Raw genomic sequence first — 24,069 nt, forward strand, 5'->3', positions numbered from 1 at the left:
GTGTTTCTGTGTGCGCCTTTTTGGCTTTTTGTCTCGCGTCAGGCAGCAGTGGCCTCCAACGGCTGTCAATACTTACACTGAACGTCGAGCAGGATCGAGGCGTTTTGACGCATTTTGAGCGTCGGATGTTCCATAACGCAAAGGATGCGCGCGTTATGATGCACACGAAAGACTGCCGGAAGCTTCGCTTCCGAAATAGCACCAGTGTTTATTTTGTAGGATTCCTTATCCTGCGAGGATATGAGAGGAAAAAAACCAAACACAATGGGGATGCGTTAGAAATGTATAACGTAGTACGGGGTGCTCAAAAGTAATATTCACGTGGTAATGATTTCGAGGGAAAAATCACTTAAATCTAGTATTCTCTAGAAACTCATACAACCAAGAATCACATACACAATTACAAGACTCTGTCTGTGGAAAAACATTCAAACCGGCACAGAATGAGTGGATTTTGCACACCACTAATCCGTATCCGCAGCGAATAAAAAATGTGCGAGCAAAAATGAAAAGCTTCTTTCCGCTGCTGGTGCTGGGAAAACATGTAGCGCACATCCCGTCTATTTTTCCTTCATTTCCTACTGCCTGCCAGTCGTAAGCCGGGACTAAACATTCGACCCGAGGAGCATACATGGGATACTGTCGCGGAAATGAACGTCACAAAGCGATCGCTAAAGAAAGCAAAAAAAAAACACACAAAATCCGCGAAAAAGAGATTCCGAAAGTTCCTGCGCCATCGTTAATCAGAGCATAAAATTAAGGCCCTAACACATTCACACACATACACCCACACACATCGCGCCCACACATACACACCATCTCGTGTGCATACGAACCTTGTCTCGTTTAATCTCCTGCAGCTCGAGCACATCGTTAGAGATTTTTTGCGCGTGACGGTCGATTCCGGGGCTGAGCAGCACTTCCCAGCTGAGCGAAGGCTTCGGATTTCCGCCCTCGCTAACGCAGGCCAACGTGAGCTCGGAGTTCTCCTTAACCGGAATGAACATGTTTCCTGCGTCGAGGCGCCGCTGGTCGATCAGCAGGTACGGTTCCTTGGGGGGATCTGCAAAGAGGACAGAAAGGGAATTTGTGCGATTGTTTTAAATGTTTTTCTTCTGCAGATTTGCTGTAACGCTGTCGGATGGAGCGTTGAACGGGACGGGTAGAGTTTTGCTGTAACCGAGAGCTTAACGCAAGCGATTTTGATCCATTTTTTCCTTGTTAAGCATATAATCCTCTTGAGCCAAGTGGGATCAGAAAATGTGACAAACTCGCTGGTAAGCTGCAGCGCGGTGTCGCAAAATGCAATAAGCGCGATAATTTACTGATGTTCCAGATGCGGTAATTTTTCGTCGGAATCGCTATACCGTTTTGTCACAAATTCCGAACATTTAAGTGGCCATTAAACAGTGTCTCATTACTGAAAATGGTACTTTATCGCGAAATTATTTTATTTTTGGATACAATAGAGCCTTCTTTTTCATTTGACTTCAGGGTTTAAAATATAAAATACACTTAGAATTCGAATTTCGATGAAACTTTTATTTCAAATTAAAGTTTGGTTTATGCCATTATGTGTGAAATACAACATCATTCAAGTGTCCACCTAGGGCTTCCTCGCACCCCTCGATCCGGAACAGGTAATTTTCGATGACTTTTCGGCACATATGGGGCGGTATCTCGGTCATAACTTCACGAATGTTGTCTTTCAAATGTTCAAGAGTTTGCGGAGAGTTGGCATAAACACGGTCTTTCGCATAACCCCACAAAAAAGTCTAGCGGGTTCAAATCGCATGATCTGGATGGCCAATTGGCATCACCAAAACGCAAAATTATGCGCTCCTCAAATTTCGTTCGCAATATGGCCATGTTCGGTCGTGGTGTGTAGCACGTGGCGCCGTCCTGCTGAAACCACATGTCATCCGTATCCATATCTTCAATTTGTGGCAAAAAAAAATCGGTTAACATGCGGTCATAGCGCTCACCATTCACAGTTACCGTCTCGCCGTCCTCATTTTCAAAGAAATATGGCCCGATGACTCCACCAGACCATAATGCGCACCAAACAGTGACTTTTGGCGGATGCAATGGCCTCGAAATGTGCCTCATCGCTGAATAAAATTTGATGCGAAAATTCAGCATTTTGCTGCTGTTGTTCGTTCACCCAATCGACGTATGCCCGACGCATTCCATGGTCACCACGCTCTAATTTTTGTACCAGTTGGACTTTATATGGATGTAGGTGCAAGTCCAAATGCAAAATTCGCCACAATGATGTGTTTGACAAGCCCAATTGCTGAGCACGCCGTGGAATCGAAACATTCGGGTCATCCTCCACACTGACAGCAACAGCAGCAATATTTTCGGCCGAACGCACATTACGATGATGCACAGGTTTCACAATATCCGCTACGGATCCAGTTTGTTCGAATTTACGCACTACATTAGCGATTGTGTGCTCTGTAGGCCGTCCATGACGACCAAAATCCTTCCGTAATGCTCGAAAAACATTTGCCGGTTTTTCATAATTTTTATAGTATAATTTAACAAGATTAACACGTTGTGCGATGCTAAAACGATCCATATTGTAAAATGGCAGACATTCAACTAACGATATGACGCTTTGGTTGACAGCTATGTCAAACGGTTGTCAGCGCAGGGCTGTATACTTTCGGAAGCCCGAAATGGGAAGCCCTGTATATTTTCATGGTGAAAAACTAAAAATCACATTGATCACATTTGTCTCAAATTCCGAACACCATTTGTGTCACTGATTCATATTCCGAACACTTTTGTCTCAAATTTCGAACAGCCAAAATGCATTTGTTCAAAAAAAATCATAACTTTTGAACTACTGGACCGATTCAGATGATCGATATATTAAAGTGAATAAGCTAATCTTTCGAGGAAAAATATTTTACTCGCAAAAAAATTTGATTTGGTTTTCGTAATTATCGATTGTGTTCGTTTTTTCTAGTTTACATGGTTCCGAGACCAAGGGCGTGATATATTTTTATATTTTTTCTTGAAAGCTGAGGAGTTTTTACAATAACATATCCAAAAATCAGAGGTGTGTTTTTTTTCGTTTTTGAGTTATTTTTTTTCAAAGTTAACATGATTTAGTGTTCGTTCGATATTCCTATGCGACTCGATGAGATCCATGTGAATAGGATTCCATTTGTTTTTTTGCAAATTTTTCTTCATAATAGATTTTTTTTTAACAATTTATAGTAGATTCGTAACGAGATTTTTACCGAACGAACATTTAAACAGCAATTAAAATACAAAAATCGAAAAATTCACGATGCTTGTATTCGACGGAATTTGCTAATGCAAACATTTTATCACTGGTTTTCGATAGTCACTATTTTTTTGTAAATGAAGCCAAGAAACCAAAGAATGTTAGGGTTTTCATTATGGTATTATTTATAACATTAAAGTTCAGTAAATTTTCATTTAAAAATGATGTGTTCGGAATTTGAATCATACGTCGAAACTCGATTCAAATTCCGAACTCTACTTCAATACTAATTTTAATAAATATTTCTGCATGAAATATATATATTTTTTTCATTCATTTAATGTAGATTCTTACTTTTCTAGCACTTTACATGAAAACAGCAAACAAAATAGTTGAAAAAACTACAAAAACTGAAAAAATAATGGTGCTTGTCTTTTACGAAATTTGCTAACGTAAACATTTTATCATTGGTTTTGACTGTCACTTTTTTGCAAATGCCTAATATTATAAATTATAGGCTGTGTCGATACCTGTAAATGATGCTAAAATGAAGCCTATAGCCCATAGAATGTCAAGGCTCTCATTATTCAATTATTTATACCATTAAAGATTAGTAAATTTACATTTAAAATGAAGTGTTCGGAATTTGAATCATGCAAAGAAACTTGATTCAAATTCCGAACACTACTTCAATACTAATTTTTATGAATATTTCTGCATAAAATAACGTTTTTTTTCATCCATTTATTGTAGATTCTCACCTTTTCTAGCACTTAACATGAAAAAAAATCAAACAAATAAATTGAAAGAACTACAAAAACTAAAAAAAAAATTCTACATGGCGTTAGATTTATTACTTGAAGGATGTAGTCCTGATCCTAGCTCCACCTATTTCCAATATTTGAACTGAAAATAATTATCTATATATATATATAAAAATGGATTTCTGTCTGTCTGTCTGTCTATCTGATTCTTATGGACTAGGAAACTACTGAACCGATCAACATGAAAATTGGTATATAGGGGTTTTTGGGACCGGGGGGGCTGCCATACAAATGAAACACAATTTTCTGCATTACTCGAGAATTAATCAAGCAAATGAAAACAAATTTGGCATGTGAAGGTTTTTGGGTGCAAAAAATGTTTCTATGGTGTTTAGACTCTCCACCCCCCTATCTGAGGGGGGCTGCCATACAAATAAAACACAAATTTTTACATTACTCGAGAATTAATCAAGCAAATGAAACCAAATTAGGCATATGGAGGTTTTAGGGTACAATAAATGTTTCTATGATGGTTAGACTCTCCGCCCCCCTCTTTAAGAGGAGGCTGCCATACAAATGAAACACAAATGAAACAAATTGAACCAAATTTTGCATGTGTAAGTTTTAGGGTTGTGCTCCCTTGGCCGAGTGGTTAGTGTCATAACTAACATGCCGGGTGTTCGGGTTCGATTCCCGTTCTGGTCGGGGGAATTTTTCGTCAAAGAAATTTCCTCCGACTTGCACTGTGATCACGCGTATTCTAGAGCTTGCCACTCAGAATGCATTCAAGGCGTGTTTGGCATAGAAATCTCAACTAAGTACTAATAAAAATGACGCAAGTAATACTACGTTGAGACGGCGAAGTTCCTCTAGGAACGTTAGTGCCATTGGAGAAGAAGAAGAAGGTTTTAGGGTGCAATAAATGATTCTATGGTGTTCAGACTCTCCACCAGAACTCGAGGAAGGAATTTTCCGATTTAGGGCTGTTTTTATTCTATCATATTTTCTGTCTAAAGCATTTATTCCATGTAACAGGGAAACATGTTATTTGCAAGTGGTTGAAAAATTTGACCGAGAATTGTGTCTGAAAATAATCTGATATTATAATGATGAGTTTTGTTAGTAATACTAGGAATTTTATAGTAAAAGGTAAATTCAACGGGGTCGATTAGAAGATCAATCAATGAACAGTTCTGCGATTGGACTCATGAACTTGCTCATTCACGGGTACTAATCCCGCCGTTCTGCAAAAATCCTTGCAAGATACCCTGAACAACCTGTTCACGTGGGCTCTCAAGCTGGGTATCGAATTCTCTACGGAGAAAACCGAATTGGTCGTTTTTTCTAGGAAGCACGAACCCGCCCAATTCCAGCTTAACCTATCCGGCAAAGCGATCAGGCACTCGATGTTTTTCAAATACCTTGGAGTATATTTTGACTCTAAATGTACCTGGGGAATACACATTGCGTATTTGAAACAGAAATGCCAGCAAAGAATCAATTTTCTCCAAATAATAACCGGAACATGGTGGGGTGCCCATCCAGGAGACCTCATTCAGTTATACAAAACAACGATATTATCAGTGTTAGAATATGGCAGTTTTTGCTTCCGATCAGCTGCCAGGATTCATATTCTCAAGCTGGAGAGAATACAATATCGTTGCTTGCGAATAGCCATGGGGTGTTTGCATTCGACACATACGATGAGTCTCGAAGTTTTGGCAGGAGTACCCCCGCTTACTCTTCGGTTCACAGAATTATCCTACAGATTTCTCATCCGTTGCAAGATCATGAATCCATTGGTGATTGATAACTTCGAAAATCTACTCCAACTGACTCCTCAGTCAAGTTTTATGTCTTTATACCATGAGTACCTTACCCACGACGTGCACCCTTCACCAGGCATCTCCAACCAAGTTTGCTTCCCATACTTTTGCAATTCCTCTGTCATTTTTGATCTGTCCATGCGACAAAAAATCCATGGAATACCAGATCATCTACGCTCCGATTATATTCCGCCGATATTTTCGGCAGAATATTGTAAAGTTAGATCTGTTAAATGTTCTTTACTGACGATTCATAAACGGGTCCACTGGCTTCGGCATCTTCAATGAAAATTCCAGTGCCTTTCAAAAGTGCCTCAAAGATCCTTGTTCCGTGTATGTCGCTGAACTGGGTGCGATATATTACGCATTAGGGATCATTGAAACATTGCCCATCGACCATTATTTTATTTTTCAGACAGTCTCAGCTCAATAGAGGCAATCCGCTCAATGAAAGTTGATAAACGCTCATCTTATTTCCTAACAAGAATAAGACATCTATTGAGTGTTTTGTTCGAAAAATTATTCACGATTACCTCAGCATGGGTTCCCTCTCATTGCTCGATTCCGGGGAATGAGAAAGCGGACTCGCTAACTAAGTTGGGCGCTTTAGAAGGCACACTTTTTGAAAGGCAAATTGCTTATAACGAATTTTTTCACATTCCTCGTCAGGACACACTCGTTAGTTGGCAGCGCATGTGGAGTGAAGATGAGTTCGGTCGTTGGTTACACACGATTATCCCTAAGGTTTCGACGAAAGCTTGGTTTAAGGGATTGAATGTCGGTCGTGATTTCATTCGCATGATATCTCGGCTTATGTCCAATCACTACAACCTAAACGCGCATCTCTATCGCATTGGGCTCGCAGCAAACAATCTTTGTGATTGTGGCGATGGCTACCACGACATCGAGCATGTTGTCTGGTCGTGTATCCGGTTCCATGCTGCTCGCTCTCAGCTCTCTAGAGCACTGAGAGCAAAAGGCAGACAATCGGATATCCCCGTCCGGGATATCTTAGGTAGCCGTGATCCTGATCTTCTGCTTCATCTATACCTGTTCCTCAGAAACGCCGATGTCAACGTTTAATGATGTTTCCTTCGTTGTGTCCCCATTTCATATCCCTCCTATTCGATCGATAAACTTTTACTTAGTCGCGGCAATACATACACACACTCTTTACAGATACACGGGCCAAAGGTTGTGCAGTCCACTGATGATTCAACAAAAGCCAAAGGTTGTACCGCTCATGACAACTCTACACGAGCTGATGATTGCGCCGGCTAGTGACCATTCTATCCTGGATTCCTCGAGAAGACGCACCACGCTAGATATGGGGTACAGACTAGGGGGGCGTTGCTGATTAATGGTCAGCTGCATCCCAATAGGAAGTATCCCGTGTCGGGCACAAGTACAGATCATTGAAGACAGCAACATCACAATTACGAAAACACTTGTAATACTAACCTCGAGCCAACCGCGAGTAATCGGTTACATATTACTAACATATAAGGCAAACATTGTCGAAATATTGAACTCCCGGCCCCGTCAGGTTGACGCCATATGAGCCTTAATAAAAATATATATATTTTGGATAAAAAAAAAACTTGCTCATATTAAGAAAACATGAATGTTTGAAGGTATTGATAACAAAAAAACAAATGTTGAGCGGGACGAAGTTTGCCGGGTCAGCTATAATATGAAATCAGTTATAATATAAAATCAATTTTAGACACAATTTTCTAGTAGGATTTTTTCACCACTTGCGAGAAAAGGTGATTTTCATTAACATAGAATACTAATTTGATTCGGAAAAGTTAATTTTCATTCAGAATTTTGACTCCGAAGTTCGTTTTTTCTTCGCAAAAACCATTCGTTTCACAAATACAGGCTTTTTCTTTCAGTTTCAGAGATACAGCGCGGACTCGATTTATATGCAGTCTTCGATTTCTTTTCACTGTATATAATCGAGCCAAAAAATTTTTTTTTCTTTGTTTTTATACACATATTTTTCGTTTTTTGAATAGAAAAGAAGAATTTAATTTTTGATTCATCCTCTCGAATTCATAAATTACAATTCAAAAATTATATGTAGTATTCAGTTGTGAAACTTCCAAATTAGTGGATTTAACTATCATTTTAGAAGTGACAACCTTCAAAGTTTGTGGTTTTTAAGGTGTTACTTTTAATTATATCAAAAAAATACATAATAAACTTGAATGTTTCTATCAACCAAATTGAAGCTCTCTAATTGCTCTACAATTTGTTCTTTAACGACCAATTTCTAATTTTTTTTATTTCGCTGCAATATCATTTTAAACAATTCGTGGCTAATCTTCAACTAAAATTTAGTAAAATCAGGATTTTTACTTCACTATACTCGGAATAGCTAATTAACTTCCACTTTAACGTTGACACATTTCATTTTCATATTTGAAATACAATAAAAAATTAACTGTATATAATCGGGTCTTATATTGTATGTAATCGAATCGCAATCGAGTCTGACCTGTATCTGTTTTTTTTTAATTTGTGAAAATATATGCAAATTATATTATCTGCAAGAAAATATTTTTATTCTATAAATAAGGCTATATATAACGTATAGCTTATGTTTACCTCATATTTTGAATTAACACGTGATATTTTTCCGCCTGTGATTCCTAATGTTATGCGCAGAGCGAAAATATGTTATGCGAAATATGAAGAAACACATACCATAAACTAAAATAGCTACCCTACTTGCTAGCGCAAAGAATATCGAATGTTAAAAAACTCCTAAAATGTTGTTCCGTTTCATCCACTCTCTCAATATCACTATGCCAGCTTACTTTATGAGGTTTTGATTTGCTTTACATTTAATAACAAAAAACGATACTTTACTATCACATGTTTTTATTCCAGTTTTCCAAAACAAACGCTTTCATTCATGTTTCCTAGAATTTCAGAAGTTTGTAAAAGACAAACAAACACCAGGCAACTCAGTTTCGAAGTCCCTGAAGTAAAACGTCAGACACATGCATTTATATGAAATGTCAACATATTGAAGCCCGAAAATCACAAGCTGTGAATCTTTGTGGGTGTAAATACAATGGGCATTTAAGCAACTTTGCATACTTGAAATCTGAAATAAAAAATCGAGACGTTTTATTGAAAACAGGCTCGAATTTTACTCAATTTTTTACAAAAGAAAAGGTTTGAAATGTCAGCTATTGTAAGAGCGATTTATATACAGTAGAACTCCGATTATCCGCTGAATAGTCTGGCAAAGGCATCGCGAATTATTAAAATCGCGGGTAATGTAATAAAGGACTAAAAATGAGATCCAAACACGAAAAAAAGATATTCTAACTATAAAACTATGTTCTATCAATACAGAAATCATGAAACTATTCATCTACAAGGTCGTATACACCAATGGTCAGATAAAAATTACAAAAAAACTAAGTCAAAAAAATCCAATCCACAATTTTGATCGAAAAATGTCGTTGGTTAATTTTGGTTGTTGATTGAATATCGTTAAAAGATTATTAAAAAAATTAAAAATGCGCCGGAAAAAAAATTTACAATTAAATTAAATTTTCTCACAAAAATATTTTTTGAAAAATTCTGAAAAAACTAATATGAATAGCCCATCTAATAATCACAAATCAACATGATTTTTTTTTTGTTAGAGAGCTTCTTTTTCACTCTTTTCCTGTGAAATGCTCATCTTCCCATTTATGAATGACTTTTTGGTTATTGTATGATCTATTCATATATATTTTTCAGAATTTTAAAGATATACATTTTTGAAGAAAAAAATTTTAATACTTAAAGTTTTTTTTTGCGTAATGTTTATGATTTGTTTGATATTTATTAAAAAAAATTTAACTATTTCATTATTTATGCAAATTCTTGTGTGTCTTAAACTTTCTTGAGTTACGATTTTTTGTAAGCGTTAAAAACCCCGATTTACCATTTTCGAAGAGTCGTCTAGATGTTTTTTTGTGATTTCAAGTATGCTAATTTGCTTGATTGACCAACGTGTTTCACTGCCATCTGAGATGATGCTGCCAATTGCATAAATTCCTTCTATTTTGTTATCGTAAACTTTACACCTTCCATCATAGATGCCAACCTTCCTGATTTTTGAGGATTTGCCAGACTTTTAGGCGCACTACCTGACATCCTGACGAACACTCGGTTTTGCCTTATTTTTTTGGAATGATCCAGGTTTTGTCCTGATTTTCGTACTTTTTGCTTCATTAGAATACAAATTATCTATCTTTTATATAAATAAAAATAGAAGACCAAATGTGTTGGTAAGCGGAAAATCCGTGGATGGGATGGTCCGATTTGAGCCGTATTTATTTCGCTGTATTCATCTCTTGCCGTAGATCAATATAGCGTAGAGAAAAATCGGAAAATTTTAGGAAAACTCTGAAAGATCGTCGGAAGACATGAAAAATTTAATTCCCATATATTCTACAGTTACATCATCATAAGCGTTGTTAGTCTATTTGATGTTTGTGCTAATCAAATTGATCTTTTCATTCGCTATCCAACTCTTGACGAGTAAAGTTCAGTGTCGTTATTGTGCGTTGCCACTTTTACTATTGTGCGATTGGTATAGTGTACGAGTGAAGGTCATTGCTGTCCGCTTTCGAATTGACCTTTTGTGAAGTGGAACAAAGGAAGCAGCGCTCTTGCAGCTTGCAGCCCTTGGCGGCTGTTGAACATTGGCATAACGGGATCGCCATCGTGTGGCTGTCGTTAACGGGAATTATCATCACGTGACCGTGTGAGCTATTCTTGCGCTATTGTGTTGATCCATAGCGCGTAGCCTCTGTCTCTCCCTTATTAGGGCAGTAGAGCGCAGTATCGGAACAACTTTTATATTAAGGTGCACATATTTAATATTAATATTATTGTTCAACTCATATGTTCATTGTTTAATATTATCATCATATTTTTTTGTTTGTTTGTTTTGTTATTTTTTTTTGAGATTATTGTTAAAATCAATAATAGATTAGAAATAAGACAAAAAATTTTGTAAAATGGAGAATAGTGGAGGATCTCCAAAGATGGAGATCTCCGATAATGAATCCCATTCAAGATCTGGGAAAAAACATAAACGAGTCCCTCAAAAAGAAGATAATTCTTCTGGGGACGAATCTGCTCATCCTTCCAAGCCTCCCTTCTGAACCCACTGTTACTTCCACTCCCCCTCTCCCATCATCGATTTCGCTTCCCCCTTCTGATGTTTCCGATCCAACCCAATCCTCGTCCTCGTCCTCGTCCTCGTCTTCTCCCTCTGTTGTCTCCGCACCACGTGTCAGAGTTTATCCAGAAGATGCACCTGGAACTGGCCCGTGGGTTGTTTTCCTCCGGCCAAAACCAAAAGGAAAAAGCCTTAACGTGATTCAGATCATGAAAGATCTGGCCAGATACACTTCTGTATCTGAAATTCGCAGGGTTAGACCGAACAAATTGCGGGTTGTCGTGAATGAACGCAAACGAGATTGTTGCAAACCAACACTTCACTCTCGAATATAGAACATTTATACCCTCCCATAACGTAGAAATTGAGGGGGTGATAACTGAAACGGGTCTGACGAGCGAACAAATAAAAAAAGAAGGAAAAGGCAAGTTCAAGAAGCTTCCCTCAATGGAAGTAAAGATCTTGGACTGTCGCCAACTCGGGAAACTCTCCCATGATGGGGACCAAACTAAATTTACGCCATCAGACTCGTTTCGAGTCACCTTTGCTGGTGCCGCCCTCCCTGACTACGTTATGGTGGACAAATTGAGACTATCTGTGCGACTCTTCGTGCCAAAGCCCATGACTTGCAACAAATGCAAGTCAGTTGGTCACACTTCAGATTATTGTGCCAACAAGGAGCGCTGTGCCACTTGCGGAGAGCAACATGAGGGGAAATCCTGCAGTGCGACTGAGCATAAGTGTCCATATTGCGGAGGATCCCCACACGCGCTCTCAGCTTGTGAAACTTACAAGAGTCGCTGGGAGAAACAGAAGCGCTCTTTAAAGGAACGCTCGAAGCGCACTTTTGCGGATATTTTAAAGGGCGCTTCTCCACTGGCCCAACAACAACAACCAATCTCAACACACAATATCTTTTCCACGTTGCCAGTTGATGAAATGGAAGCGGACACAGCTAGCGGGGGCACACCGTTTATTTTCAAAGGGAATCCCCGGCGCAAAAATGTGACCACTCCCAAAGTTCAAGAACAAGTCCCCCCGGTGATACCCCCAGTTAGCTTCAAACGACCCAGCACTCGAGGGGACATCAAAAACCCCAACTGTCCCTGTTTTTCCGTCCAGCTCAACTTCCCAATCGGGATTTATAAAGTTGTCTGACCTTTTGGATCAAATCTTCAAGTGTTTTAATGTTTCCGACTCCATCAGAACCCTTGTCATCTCAATGCTTCCAGTATTAAAGACAATTTTACAGCAATTGATGCAAACATGGCCCCTCCTTGCAATGATTATCTCTCTTGATGTCTAATTTAGATAGAGAGGTCGGAGATATCACTGTTTTTCAGTGGAATTGTCGTAGTCTTATCCCTTAATTGGATACATTCAAATTTTTATTTCATAACTTCAATTGTGATGTTTTTGCTCTGTCCGAAACTTGGCTTTCTTCGCGAGATGATATCTCTTTCCACGATTTTAATATTATACGCTTGGACCGTGATGATAGATACGGAGGGGTGCTTTTGGGGATCAATAAGTGCCACTCATTTTTTCGAATTGACCTTCCACCTATTGGAGGGATCGAAGCTGTTGCTTGTCATGCAAACATCAGAGGCAATGACCTCTGTATTGTCAGCTTGTATTGGCCTCCGAGAGCTGCGGTTAGCCGCAAACAACTTGATGACATGTGCTCACTCCTTCCTGAGCCACGATTGATCTTGGGAGACTTCAACTCTCATGGAACTGCCTGGGGGGAACAGTACGACGACAATCGTTCATTGTTGATATATGACCTTTGTAACAACTTCAATATGACCGTTTTGAACACTGGGGAAACAACACGTGTGCCTAAACCTCCTGCTAACCCAAGTGCTCTTGACCTCTCGCTTTGCTCGATGCACTATCGTTAGATTGCAAGTGGAATGTAATCCAGGACCCCAACGGTAGTGATCACTTGCCAATCAAAATTTCCATCACCATTGGGTCGAATTCTTCTGAATCTATAAACATGGCATATGACCTCACAAGACACATTGACTGGAAAAAATATGCGGACGCGATTACTCTAACCATCAATTCCAGAGATGGTTTACCTCCATTGGAGGAGTATAACTTCCTTTCTCGTTTGATCTATGACAGCGCGGTTCGCGCTCAAACGAAACCCATCCCAGGTTCCACTATTCGTCGAAGGCCTCCCAATCTATGGTGGGATAGCATATGTTCCAAGCTTTATGTAGAAAAATCGAATGCATTTAAAGCTTTTCGGAAACGTGGAACCCCTGAAAATTTTCAGACGTATTTGGACCTTGAAAATCAATTTAAAAACTTGATCAAAGGGAAAAAACGTGCTTATTGGCGAAATTTCGTGGGAGGTTTGTCACGAGAAACGTCAATGAAAAAAATATGGAAAGTGGCTCGAAACATGAGAAATCGCTCTTCAACGAATGAAAGCGAAGAATATTCACATCGATGGATTTTGAATTTTGCACGGAAGGTTTGTCCTGATTCCGCTCCTGTGCAAAAAATTGTTCGAGATATACCACAAGATAGGTGCGATCTTGATTCCGAGTTTTCGATGGTAGAATTCTCTCTTGCTCTCCTTTCATGTAACAATTCTGCTCCGGGATCGGATAGAATTAAGTTCAACTTGCTGAAAAATCTCCCTGATGTGGCGAAACATCGCTTGTTGAACTTGTTCAATCGGTTTCTGGAGCATAATATTGTTCCAGATGATTGGAGACAAGTGCGAATTATAGCTATTCAAAAACACGGAAAACCCGCGTCCGACTTCAATTCGTACCGCCCAATAGCAATGCTGTCTTGTATACGGAAATTGTTGGAGAAAATGATCTTGTTTCGCCTTGATCGATGGGTTGAAACGAATGGCCTACTCTCAGATACACAATATGGGTTCCGCAGGGGCAAGGGGACGAATGATTGTCTTGCGTTGTTTTCTTCAGAAATTCAAATGGCATACGCCGAAAAAAAAAACAAATGGCTTCAGTATTCTTGGACATAAAGGGGGCCTTTGATTCTGTTTCAATAGAGGTTTTGTCAGACAAATTACACTCTCGGGGTCTGCCGCCTCTATTGAATAATATGTTATATAACTTGCTTTGTGAGAAACATTTGAACTTTTCTCACGGAGATTCGGCAGTAAGTCGGGTCTCTTACATGGGCCTCCCCCAGGGCTCATGTTGAAGCCCCCTTTTGTACAACTTCTATGTAAGCGACATCGACAATTGCCTTACACAAAATTGCAGCCTAAGACAACTTGCAGATGATGGAGTGGTGTCTGTCGTAGGATCAAACGAATCCGACCTGCAAGAACCCTTACAAGATACTTTGAACAATTTTTCAACCTGGTCCATTGGGCTAGGGATCGAATTCTCCACGGAGAAAACAGAGATGGTGGTTTTTCCTAGGAAGCATAGACCAGCAAAACCAAAGCTTCAACTTTTGGGTAAACCGATCACTCATGCTATGTCATTCAAGTATCTTGGGGTCTGGTTCGACTCCAAATGTACTTGGGGGGGCCATATTAGGTATCTGAGTAAAAAATGTCAACAAAGAATAAACTTTCTCCGTACAATTACCGGCACCTGGTGGGGAGCCCATCCCGAAGATCTTATAATGTTGTATCGAACAACTATTCTCTCAGTGATGGAGTATGGCAGTTTCTGTTTTCAATCAGCTGCCAAAACACACTTAATTAAACTCGAGCGAATTCAGTATCTTTGTCTCCGTATTGCGTTGGGATGTATGCCCTCAACGCATACCATGAGTCTCGAGGTTTTGGCAGGCGTACTCCCACTAAAAGATCGCTTCAATTTATTATCTCTTCGGTTCCTCATCCGGTGTAAGGTTATGAACCCATTGGTGATCGGAAATTTTGAGCAGCTGATCGAGCAAAATTTTCATTCTGGATTCATGAGCTCATATCATGAATTCATCTCCATGCAGGTTAATCTTTCTTCGTATATTCCCAACCGTGTTTGTTTTCCTGACTACATCAATTCCTCTGTGCATTTTGATCTGTCCATGAAGCAGGATATCCATGGAACATCAGATTATCTTCGATCGAGGATCGTTCCTACGATCTTCAATTCAAAGTATGGGCGTATCAATTGTGATAATATGTACTTTACTGATGGGTCCTCTATGAATGAGTCCACAGGATTTGGAGTGTTCAACGTATTTTTTAGCACCTCACACAGTCTTCAGAATCCTTGCTCGGTATATATTGCTGAATTGGCAGCGATATACTGGGCGCTGGACAGCGTCGCCTCACGACCTGTTGAACACTATTACATTGTAACGGATAGTCTTAGCTCTGTCGAAGCTATCCGTTCAGTGAGGCCGGAAAATCACTCGCCGTACTTCCTTGAGAGAATACGAGAAATTTTGAGTGCTTTATCCAGACGCTGAATCGAATGTTCCAAAAACTCATGCTTGTGAATGATACAAGCCATTCAAAAATTATCGAGATATCCTGGTGATTTACCTCCCCTTATAATCAAATCAATAAATGAAGGAAATAGTTATTGGAAATAATTTGCGTGTTTCACTAACCAATTCACACAATTTAATACGTTCGTCGCCCAACGCGACGTTTTTGAGTTTCTTGCGGGGTCCAACACGCGGATAGATTATTAAATGAAGATCAAACTTAATTTGTAGCCATTTTTACATGATCTAGCAAATTTTTTTATTTAAACGAGGAAAGTGTCACCCATAGCTGGGTCACAGGGTATGGAACGCGTTGCAAATCGAAACGTTTCGAAAGGCTTGTATTTTTTTTCGAAAACTTAATCGTGAAAAGGTTGCTTAAGACATGCTTTTTCTTTTCAAATTACTATTGCATTTTAAAAGGAGCTTCACTGTCTCAATGTAGTATTACTTGGGCCATACAGATCAAAATTTAAAAAAAGCCTCGATCCGTGGCTTTATAGTATAAAACTTAAAGATGAAATAACTCGGACTATCAACAGCATCGAAGTCGTAATGTTAGAGTTGTGCATGAAGAATTTTGTTCACCGTTTAAAACATGTTATCGAAAAAAGGGGTGTTCACATCGAAAATGTCCTAAAGTAAGCTGTATTTTCGCTTTTTAAAAATAAAAATCGGTTCACATTTGTAGATATTATTACAATTTGTTGCGTTTAATCTGAAACACTCTGCACTTTTGGCCGGGAAGCTACATGAAAATCATCTTCACGTACGTTCCCCAGCAAGTAAGCATTCTTGGTACCTCGTTAGAACCTTGATGTATCATTTTCTCCAAAAGTAACATAATTTGCTACAGATACTGAAATATTGTCATGAAACTGAGCCAGATTGATTCACTTGTTCTGTAGCTTCAAGTTCAGTGGTTGAAAGAGAGAAGTATATATGCGAACTCTTCCCACTAAAATTAGCAAGGAAATTGGTTTTCACTTGAGATTTGAAAAACAGTAATGGTATAATGTGAGTTTCTTTCGTCCTCTCTTTTTATGCAATAACATGGTATGACAATAGATTTTTTCCTTCTAAAATGTTGATGAAACAGAAATCTTTCAATACAAGCATTTTTCCCGAAAAAATGGGAATTAAAAAAAACAAAAGACCGTTCAATGGCCAATATATGGACAACAAAAAGTCGTGCTGAAACGATGAAATAAGGTATAAATTTAAACTGAAAATTTATTCTAATTTGAATTGATAAGTATTAGATCATATTCTATTTAGGATATGAACATACATTGAAATAAGAAGCATATTTTAATTTTTATTTATTACTAAATGGGATTTTATTAAAAAAAAACTATAGGCGATCTCGGGTATCCAGTATCAAGTATAAAATTGAGACATAGATCAACTGAATCTTATTATATCACTATACTAAGACATTATATTGGTATATTCCGAACACTAACGTTCACACAATTCTCTTTTCCAAGGTGTTGTTTCATTTTCAGCCTCAATTTTTAAAGCTATCTGAATTCTCAGAAAGTTCAACCATCCCTTCATCCCCAATCACAGCGTAACATGAAAAAAATTCATTCGGATTTCAATATTTTCCCATCCCAAACATTCTTCATCGTTCCAAATTGAATTGGAAATGGACCGCTGCCATATCAACACTGAAACATTCCCAGCTTAACAGTCAGCCAAATATACATATGTGTTTCAACATTGCAAGCTCGTCCACAAAGCTCCCTTTGATATTTCTATTTCATTTCCATCGGATGAGAGAGCGCAAAAAATAGTTGTCATAAAATGGAATTAAGGAATCCCCGCTTCAAACAGCTCATGGATAGAAAAAAACAATCCCACAATAGGAGAGTGGAAAAAAAATCTATAGCTAAACTGGACTTTCCTCTTCTGAGGAATGAAATTTCAAACTCACGCTGCGAAAACAGCCAAACGAGAGAATGCTAGTGATGGGCGTAAATACACCCTCAAGAAGCTGAAGAACAAACATTCCTCAACTTCGATCGTTTGGAAAACTAGGTCGTGACAAAGGGCGTTCGTTTGAGGGAAAAAGGAAAACCTTATACTTGGGATTATGTATCGGAGCATGCAAAGCTTCGAATGAACACATAGATTAGGTTTCTTCGCTTCAATCGATTCGAGAGTGAAATCAGTTTCCATAGATTGGTTTCGGAGTATTATGGCTCTCTGGATCACGTTTCACACGTTTGAAGTGATTTGAGAAAAAAATAATAATTTCGAGACTTAGGTAATTTTTACATTGAACAAACACACAATTTTTAAATGAATTAAATATTTTTGGAATAATAGCAATTTATTTATTTAATTTAAGAATGGAAAGCTTCAAAAAAGCATTGAATGAATTAATGCGACCGGAAAGCGAAAACTAACCATTTGTATCATGCTATATTTTTATTTCATTCTTCTGCAACAGATGAATATTACGAAGATAAAGTCTTCCATTCTCCTACATAATCTATAATTTGTCCCGATTTTTGCACTTAATTTGCATTATTTTTTTGTTGAAATCGTAGAAGAGCGTTCGTTAAAATTTGTTTTCAGTCACGTCAACCGTGATTGAGTAGAAGAGGAGTTTTCGAATCCGGTTTTCAGGACTCAAACTATAACAAATTATCATCTATTGACGAATTTCATGCCAACTCGACTGGCCGTTGGCAGCACCATCTCAGATAGTAGTGAAACGTTGTGGGTGTAAAGACATGGGCCATTTAACACTTTCGCGCCCCGTCACCCAGATATGGGTGACACTTTCCTCGTTTAAATTGAGTAGGATTTTTAGAAGGAATTTGATAGAATAGGCACCTAAATGTAACTATAGGATATGAAGAAAAATAATTAAATCATAACCATAATATTATACTGTTTATACTATACTTTTTATTAATTTATAGTACGGATGGTTTGTGCTCCCTTGGCCGAGTGGTTAGCGTCATAACTAACATACCGGGTGTTCGGGTTCGATTCCCGTTCTGGTCGGGAGAATTTTTCGTCAAAGAAATTTCCTCCGACTTGCACTGTGATCGTTAGTGCCATTGAAGAAGACGAAGAAGATGGTTTGTACTGCAGTTTTTTGCAAAAACCCCATACTATGACTTTGGCATGTGTTATTGTCATCAATTCGTCTTCAATTGAAAACAAACATTGCTAGATCATGTAAAAGTTATCTATAAACTAAGTTTGATCTTCATTTAATAATTTAATCGTAAGTTGGGCTCTGCAAGAAACTCAAAAACATCGCGTTGGGCGTCGAACGTGTTTAGCAACTATGCATACTTCAAATATTCGAAAAACAATTAGACTACTTTTTGGAAAAAAGCCAATATTTTTTCTTATATTTCTACAAAAATTTATAACATAAAAACTATGATACCTACAATATTTTTGCCTACTCTCAGATACACAATATGGGTTCGGCAGGGGCAAGGGGACGAATGATTGTCTTGCGTTGCTTTCTTCAGAAATTCAATTGGCTTACGCCGAAAAGAAACAAATGGCTTCAGTATTCTTGGACATAAAAAGGGTCTTTGATTCTGTTTCAATAGAGGTTTTGTCAGACAAATTACACTCTCGGGGTCTGCCGCCTCTATTGAATAATATGTTATATAACTTGCTTTGTGAGAAGCATTTGAACTTTTCTCACGGAGATTCGGCAGTAAGTCGGTTCTCTTACATGGACCTCTCCTAAGGCTCATGTTTAAGCCCCCTTTTGAACAACTTCTATGTAAGCGACATCGACAATTGCCTTACACAAACTTGCAGCCTAAGACAACTTGCAGATGATGGAGTGGTGTCTGTCGTAGGATCAAACGAATCCGACCTGCAAGAACCCTTACAAGATACTTTGAACAATTTTTCAACCTGGTCCATTGGGCTAGGGATCGAATTCTCCACGGAGAAAACAGAGATGGTGGTTTTTTCTAGGAAGCATAGACCAGCAAAACCAAAGCTTCAACTTTTGGGTAAACCGATCACTCATGCTATGTCATTCAAGTATCTTGGGGTCTGGTTCGACTCCAAATGTACTTGGGGGGCCCATATTAGGTATCTGAGTAAAACATGCCAACAAAGAATAAACTTTCTCCGTACAATTACCGGCACCTGGTGGGGAGCCCATCCCGAAGATCTTATAATGTTGTATCGAACAACTATTCTCTCAGTGATGGAGTATGGCAGTTTCTGTTTTCAATCAGCTGTATTTTTGTCTCCGTATTGCGTTGGGATGTATGCCCTCAACGCATACCATGAGTCTCGAGGTTTTGGCAGGCTTACTCCCACTAAAAGATCGCTTCAATTTATTATCTCTTCGGTTCTTTATCCGGTGTAAGGTCATGAATCCATTGGTGATCGGAAATTTTGAGCAGCTGATCGAGATAAATTTTCACTCTGGATTCATGGGTTCGTTCTGAGGTTATTCATAATCTATACAAACTATATCAAAAATCATAACAATGCAATAGATATCAGTGAACTTGAATTCTTTTTAAATTATAATGAATTTGTGATGTAAATACTAGAAATAAATAAACAATACTTGACAAAAAAAAATTTAAAAAAAATCATAAATTCATCTCCATGCAGGTTGATCCTTCTTTGTACATTCCCAACCGTGTTTGTTTTCCTGACTACATCAATTCCTCCGTGCATTTTGATCTGTCCATGGAGCAAGATATCCATGGATATTCAGATTATCAACGATCGAGGATCGCTCCAACGATATTCGATGCAAAGTATGGGCGTATCAATTGTGATAATATGTACTTTACTGATGGGTCCACTATAAACGGGTCCACAGGATTTGGAGTGTTCAACAAAATTTCCAGCACCTCCCATAGTCTTCAGTTGCCTTGCTCAGTGTATATTGCTTAATTGGCAGCGATTCACTGGGCGCTGGACAGCGTCGCCTCACGACCTGTTGAACACTATTACATTGTAACGGATAGTCTTAGCTCTGTCGAAGCTATCCGTTCAGTGAGGCCGGAAAAGCACTCGCCGTACTTCCTTGAGAGAATACGAGAAATTTTGAGTGCTTTATCCAGACGCTGTTATGTCATTACCTTTGTCTGGGTCCCTTCACATTGCTCAATTCCGGGTAATGAGAGGGCTGACTCATTGGCAAAGGTAGGTGCAATTGAAGACGAAATTTATCAGCGTCAAATCGCCTTCAATGAATTTTATTCTTTAGTCCGCAAGAATACCATCGCTAACTGGCAACGTAAGTGGAACGAAGATGAATTGGGTCGGTGGCTTCACTCGATTATCCCTAAGGTTAGCCTCAAACCGTGGTTCAAAAGTCTGGAATTGAGTCGGGACTTTATTCGCACCTTCTCCCGACTCATGTCCAATCACTGTTCGTTAGATGCACTACTCTTCCGTTTCAATCTTGCCAGCAGCAATCACTGCGTTTGTGGCCAAGGTTATCACGACATCGAGCACGTTGTTTGGTCGTGCGAGGTGTATCTGGTCGCCAGATCGAATTTAGAAAACTCCCTTCGGGCCCGAGGAAAACAGCCCAATGTGCCGGTAAGAGATGTGTTGGCTCGGTTAGACCTTGATTACATGTCCCATATATTTGTTTTCCTTAAAGCTATCGATCTTCGTGTGTGATTGTCCTTATATCCTAAAACCCTTCTTCCCTTCCTTTGCGGGTAATTCGTCCCCATGCTATAAATAGTAGAATAAGTTGAAATGTAAATACACTATAGATATGCGAATAGATTTAAGAATTGAGTGTTCATCAACATTGTTACAATTTCCTTATATCCCATCCTTCTCCTAAAAATATGTCATTCTTCTAATCTCGAGTACACCGCGAGTAATCGGGTTTCCACCTTACTAACCACAGATGTAAGAAAATTGTTTATATATTAGGCTGTCAAAAAAGTCCTGCGGTATTTTCGCGAGGTGTCGTTGTAAGCGCGTAGTTCTAGTTGTATTCATTGTATCGAGTCATACTATAGCTTGTTGGAAAGGTATTTCTGCGCGCTATAATATAGTCCTTGACAGTGTTTTGTTTGGTTAAGTCGTTCGTGAGTTATAGTGTCGCAAATATGGAGCAAAATAAAGAGAAAATCCGACATATTTTACAGTACTACTATGACAAAGCAAAAAATGCATCTCAAGCTGCCAATAATATTTGTGCAGTTTATGGATACAGTTTCCATTTCCACCGCACAACGATGGTTTCAACGTTTTCGTTCTGGTGTAGAGGTCGTCGAAGATGCGTCACGCTCCGGAAGGCCTGTCGTCGAAAATTGCGACAAAATCGCTGAATTAGCCGAGAAAGACCGGCATAGTAGCAGCCGTAGCATCGGCCAAGAGCTGGGGATAAGTCATCAAACCGTTATTAACTATTTGAAGAAGCTTGGATTCACAAAGAAGCTCGATGTATGGGTGCCACACACGTTGACGCAAAAAAACATCTTTGACCGTATCGACGCATGTGAATCGCTGCTGAATCGCAATAAAATCGACCGATTTTCTTAAGCGGATGGTGACTGGCGATGAAAAGTGGGTCACTTACGACAACGTGAAGCACAAACGGTCGTGGTCGAAGCCCGCTGAAGTGGCTCAGACGGTGGCCAAGCCCTCATTAACGGCCAGGAAGGTTCTGCTGTGTATTTGGCGGGATTGTCAAGGAATAATCTATTATGAGCTGCTTCCCTATGGCCAAACGCTCAATTCGGACCTGTACTGCCAACAACTGGACCGCTTCATTCGGTAATCGGTAGTCATTCGTATCGGATGTATTTATTGATAGCTCCTGCGGTGGTTAGAACGAAAACGTCCATCATCGTTCTTTCTTAAGTCAAAGTGATTTCTTTTGTTGTGGTTTCTTTTCTTTCGCATCAGACTGTGTTAGAACAATTGAGTTGGTGAATTGAGTTAGCCAGTGGTGCGTTCCGTACACGAAAGCGAAAACGCGCCCCGACTGCGTGCACCGGACCACATACGTGAATAAGTGGAGTGCGCAAGCAAATCTCAGTCAACGAGAGGAGAAATTATTCCACAGCGAGCGCTGTAATCTTTTGTTCGTGCATCGGCATTGATTGCCCGTTCGACACCAATACACTGACGATAGTGTGGAGAGCGTGGTCAGCGGAAGCAGTCATTGAATCATACGCACTGTGTGCAAATTTAGGTATAGTCATAAAAAAATAATTATAAGATATAGTTTTTTTTTTGTTTTTTTTCATTATTTTTATTTCATTATTATTTTCTATATATTATATACAAAAATCATAATTAGAATTAAAGTTCCACGTAATGGCAGAGGGTGGTGGGGAGTCTCCTTATATGGAGATCTCCGACATGGAAACAAGTGACTCCCCCTTATGTATGAAAAAGGAAACAGGAAGAGCACTCAAACGCGATAACTCTTCCGGGGACGAGTCAACTCACCCTACTAAGCCCCCCTCGAAAAAACTCGCAAGTCTCCCTCCCCAACTTTCCGATTCTCCCACTCTCCCTCCTCAGCCCTCCAATACTCCCACTCTTCCTCCCCCTCCCTCGGTTTCGCTTCCTCCTTCTGATATTACCGTTACAACTCAATCCTCGTCCTCGTCTTCTCCCTCTGTTGTCTCCGCTCCACGTATCAGAGTCTATCCAGAAGATGCACCTGGAACTGGCCCGTGGGTTGTTTTCTTCCGGCCAAAACCAAATGGAAAAGGCCTTAACGTGATTCAGATCATGAAAGATCTGACCAGATACACTTCCGTAGAAGAAATTTTCAAGGTCAGACCGAACAAATTACGAGTTGTCGTGTCTGAACGGAAGGATGCAAACGAGATTGTTGCTGATAAGCATTTCATCCTCGAATATCGCGTATGGATTCCCTCCAATGACGTAGAAATCGGGGGGGTGATAACTGAAACGGGTCTGACGTGCGAAAAAATTAGAAGTGAAGGAGTTGGCAAGTTCAAGAAGCTCCCTTCGGCGGAGGTCATAATCTTGGACTGTCGCCAACTCGGTAAAGTCTCCCAAGAAAAGGAAATAACAAAATTCACGCCGTCCGACTCGTTTAGAATAACTTTTGCTGGTTCCGCTCTCCCGGACTACGTTATGGTGGACAAATTGAGGCTACCGGTGCGACTCTTCGTGCCAAAGCCCATGACTTGCCAAAAATGCAAGTCAGTCGGCCACACTTCAGCTTATTGTGGCAACAAGGAGCGCTGTGCAACTTGCGGAGAGCAACATGTGGGCGAATCTTGCAGTGCGACTGAGCATAAGTGTCCATATTGTGGGGGGACTCCACATGTGCTCTCAGCTTGTGAAACTTACAAGAGTCGCTGGGAGAAACAGAAGCGCTCTTTAAAGGAACGCTCGAAGCGCACTTTTGCGGAAATTTTGAAGGGCGCTTCTCCACTGGCCCAACAACAACAACAATCAATATCGACACACAATACCTTTTCCACGTTGCCAGTTGACGAAATGGAAGCGGACACAGCTAGCGGGGGCACACCGTGTATTTTCAAAGGGAATCCCCGGCGCAAAAATGTGACTACTCCCAAATTTCAAGAACAAGTCCCCCCGGTGAAAACCCCTGTTAGCTTGCCT

At 39.5% G+C, this 24,069-nt stretch overlaps 1 protein-coding gene across 1 annotated transcript in view; it reads right to left on the minus strand.

Moving 5' to 3' along the window:
- LOC129764191 (uncharacterized) overlaps positions 1–24,069 on the minus strand; it is a 295,221-nt gene that overhangs the window by 80,711 nt on the left and 190,441 nt on the right. Inside the window, exons 4-5 of the mRNA XM_055763044.1 lie at positions 837–1,063; positions 77–230 (exon numbers count right to left, since the gene is read on the minus strand). Of these exons, the coding sequence (XP_055619019.1) occupies positions 77–230; positions 837–1,063 (381 nt within the window). The remainder of the gene's footprint in view (positions 1–76; positions 231–836; positions 1,064–24,069) is intronic.

The sequence above is a fragment of the Toxorhynchites rutilus genome, chromosome 2 (assembly GCF_029784135.1).
Source record: "Toxorhynchites rutilus septentrionalis strain SRP chromosome 2, ASM2978413v1, whole genome shotgun sequence".
Taxonomy (NCBI): domain Eukaryota; kingdom Metazoa; phylum Arthropoda; class Insecta; order Diptera; family Culicidae; genus Toxorhynchites; species Toxorhynchites rutilus.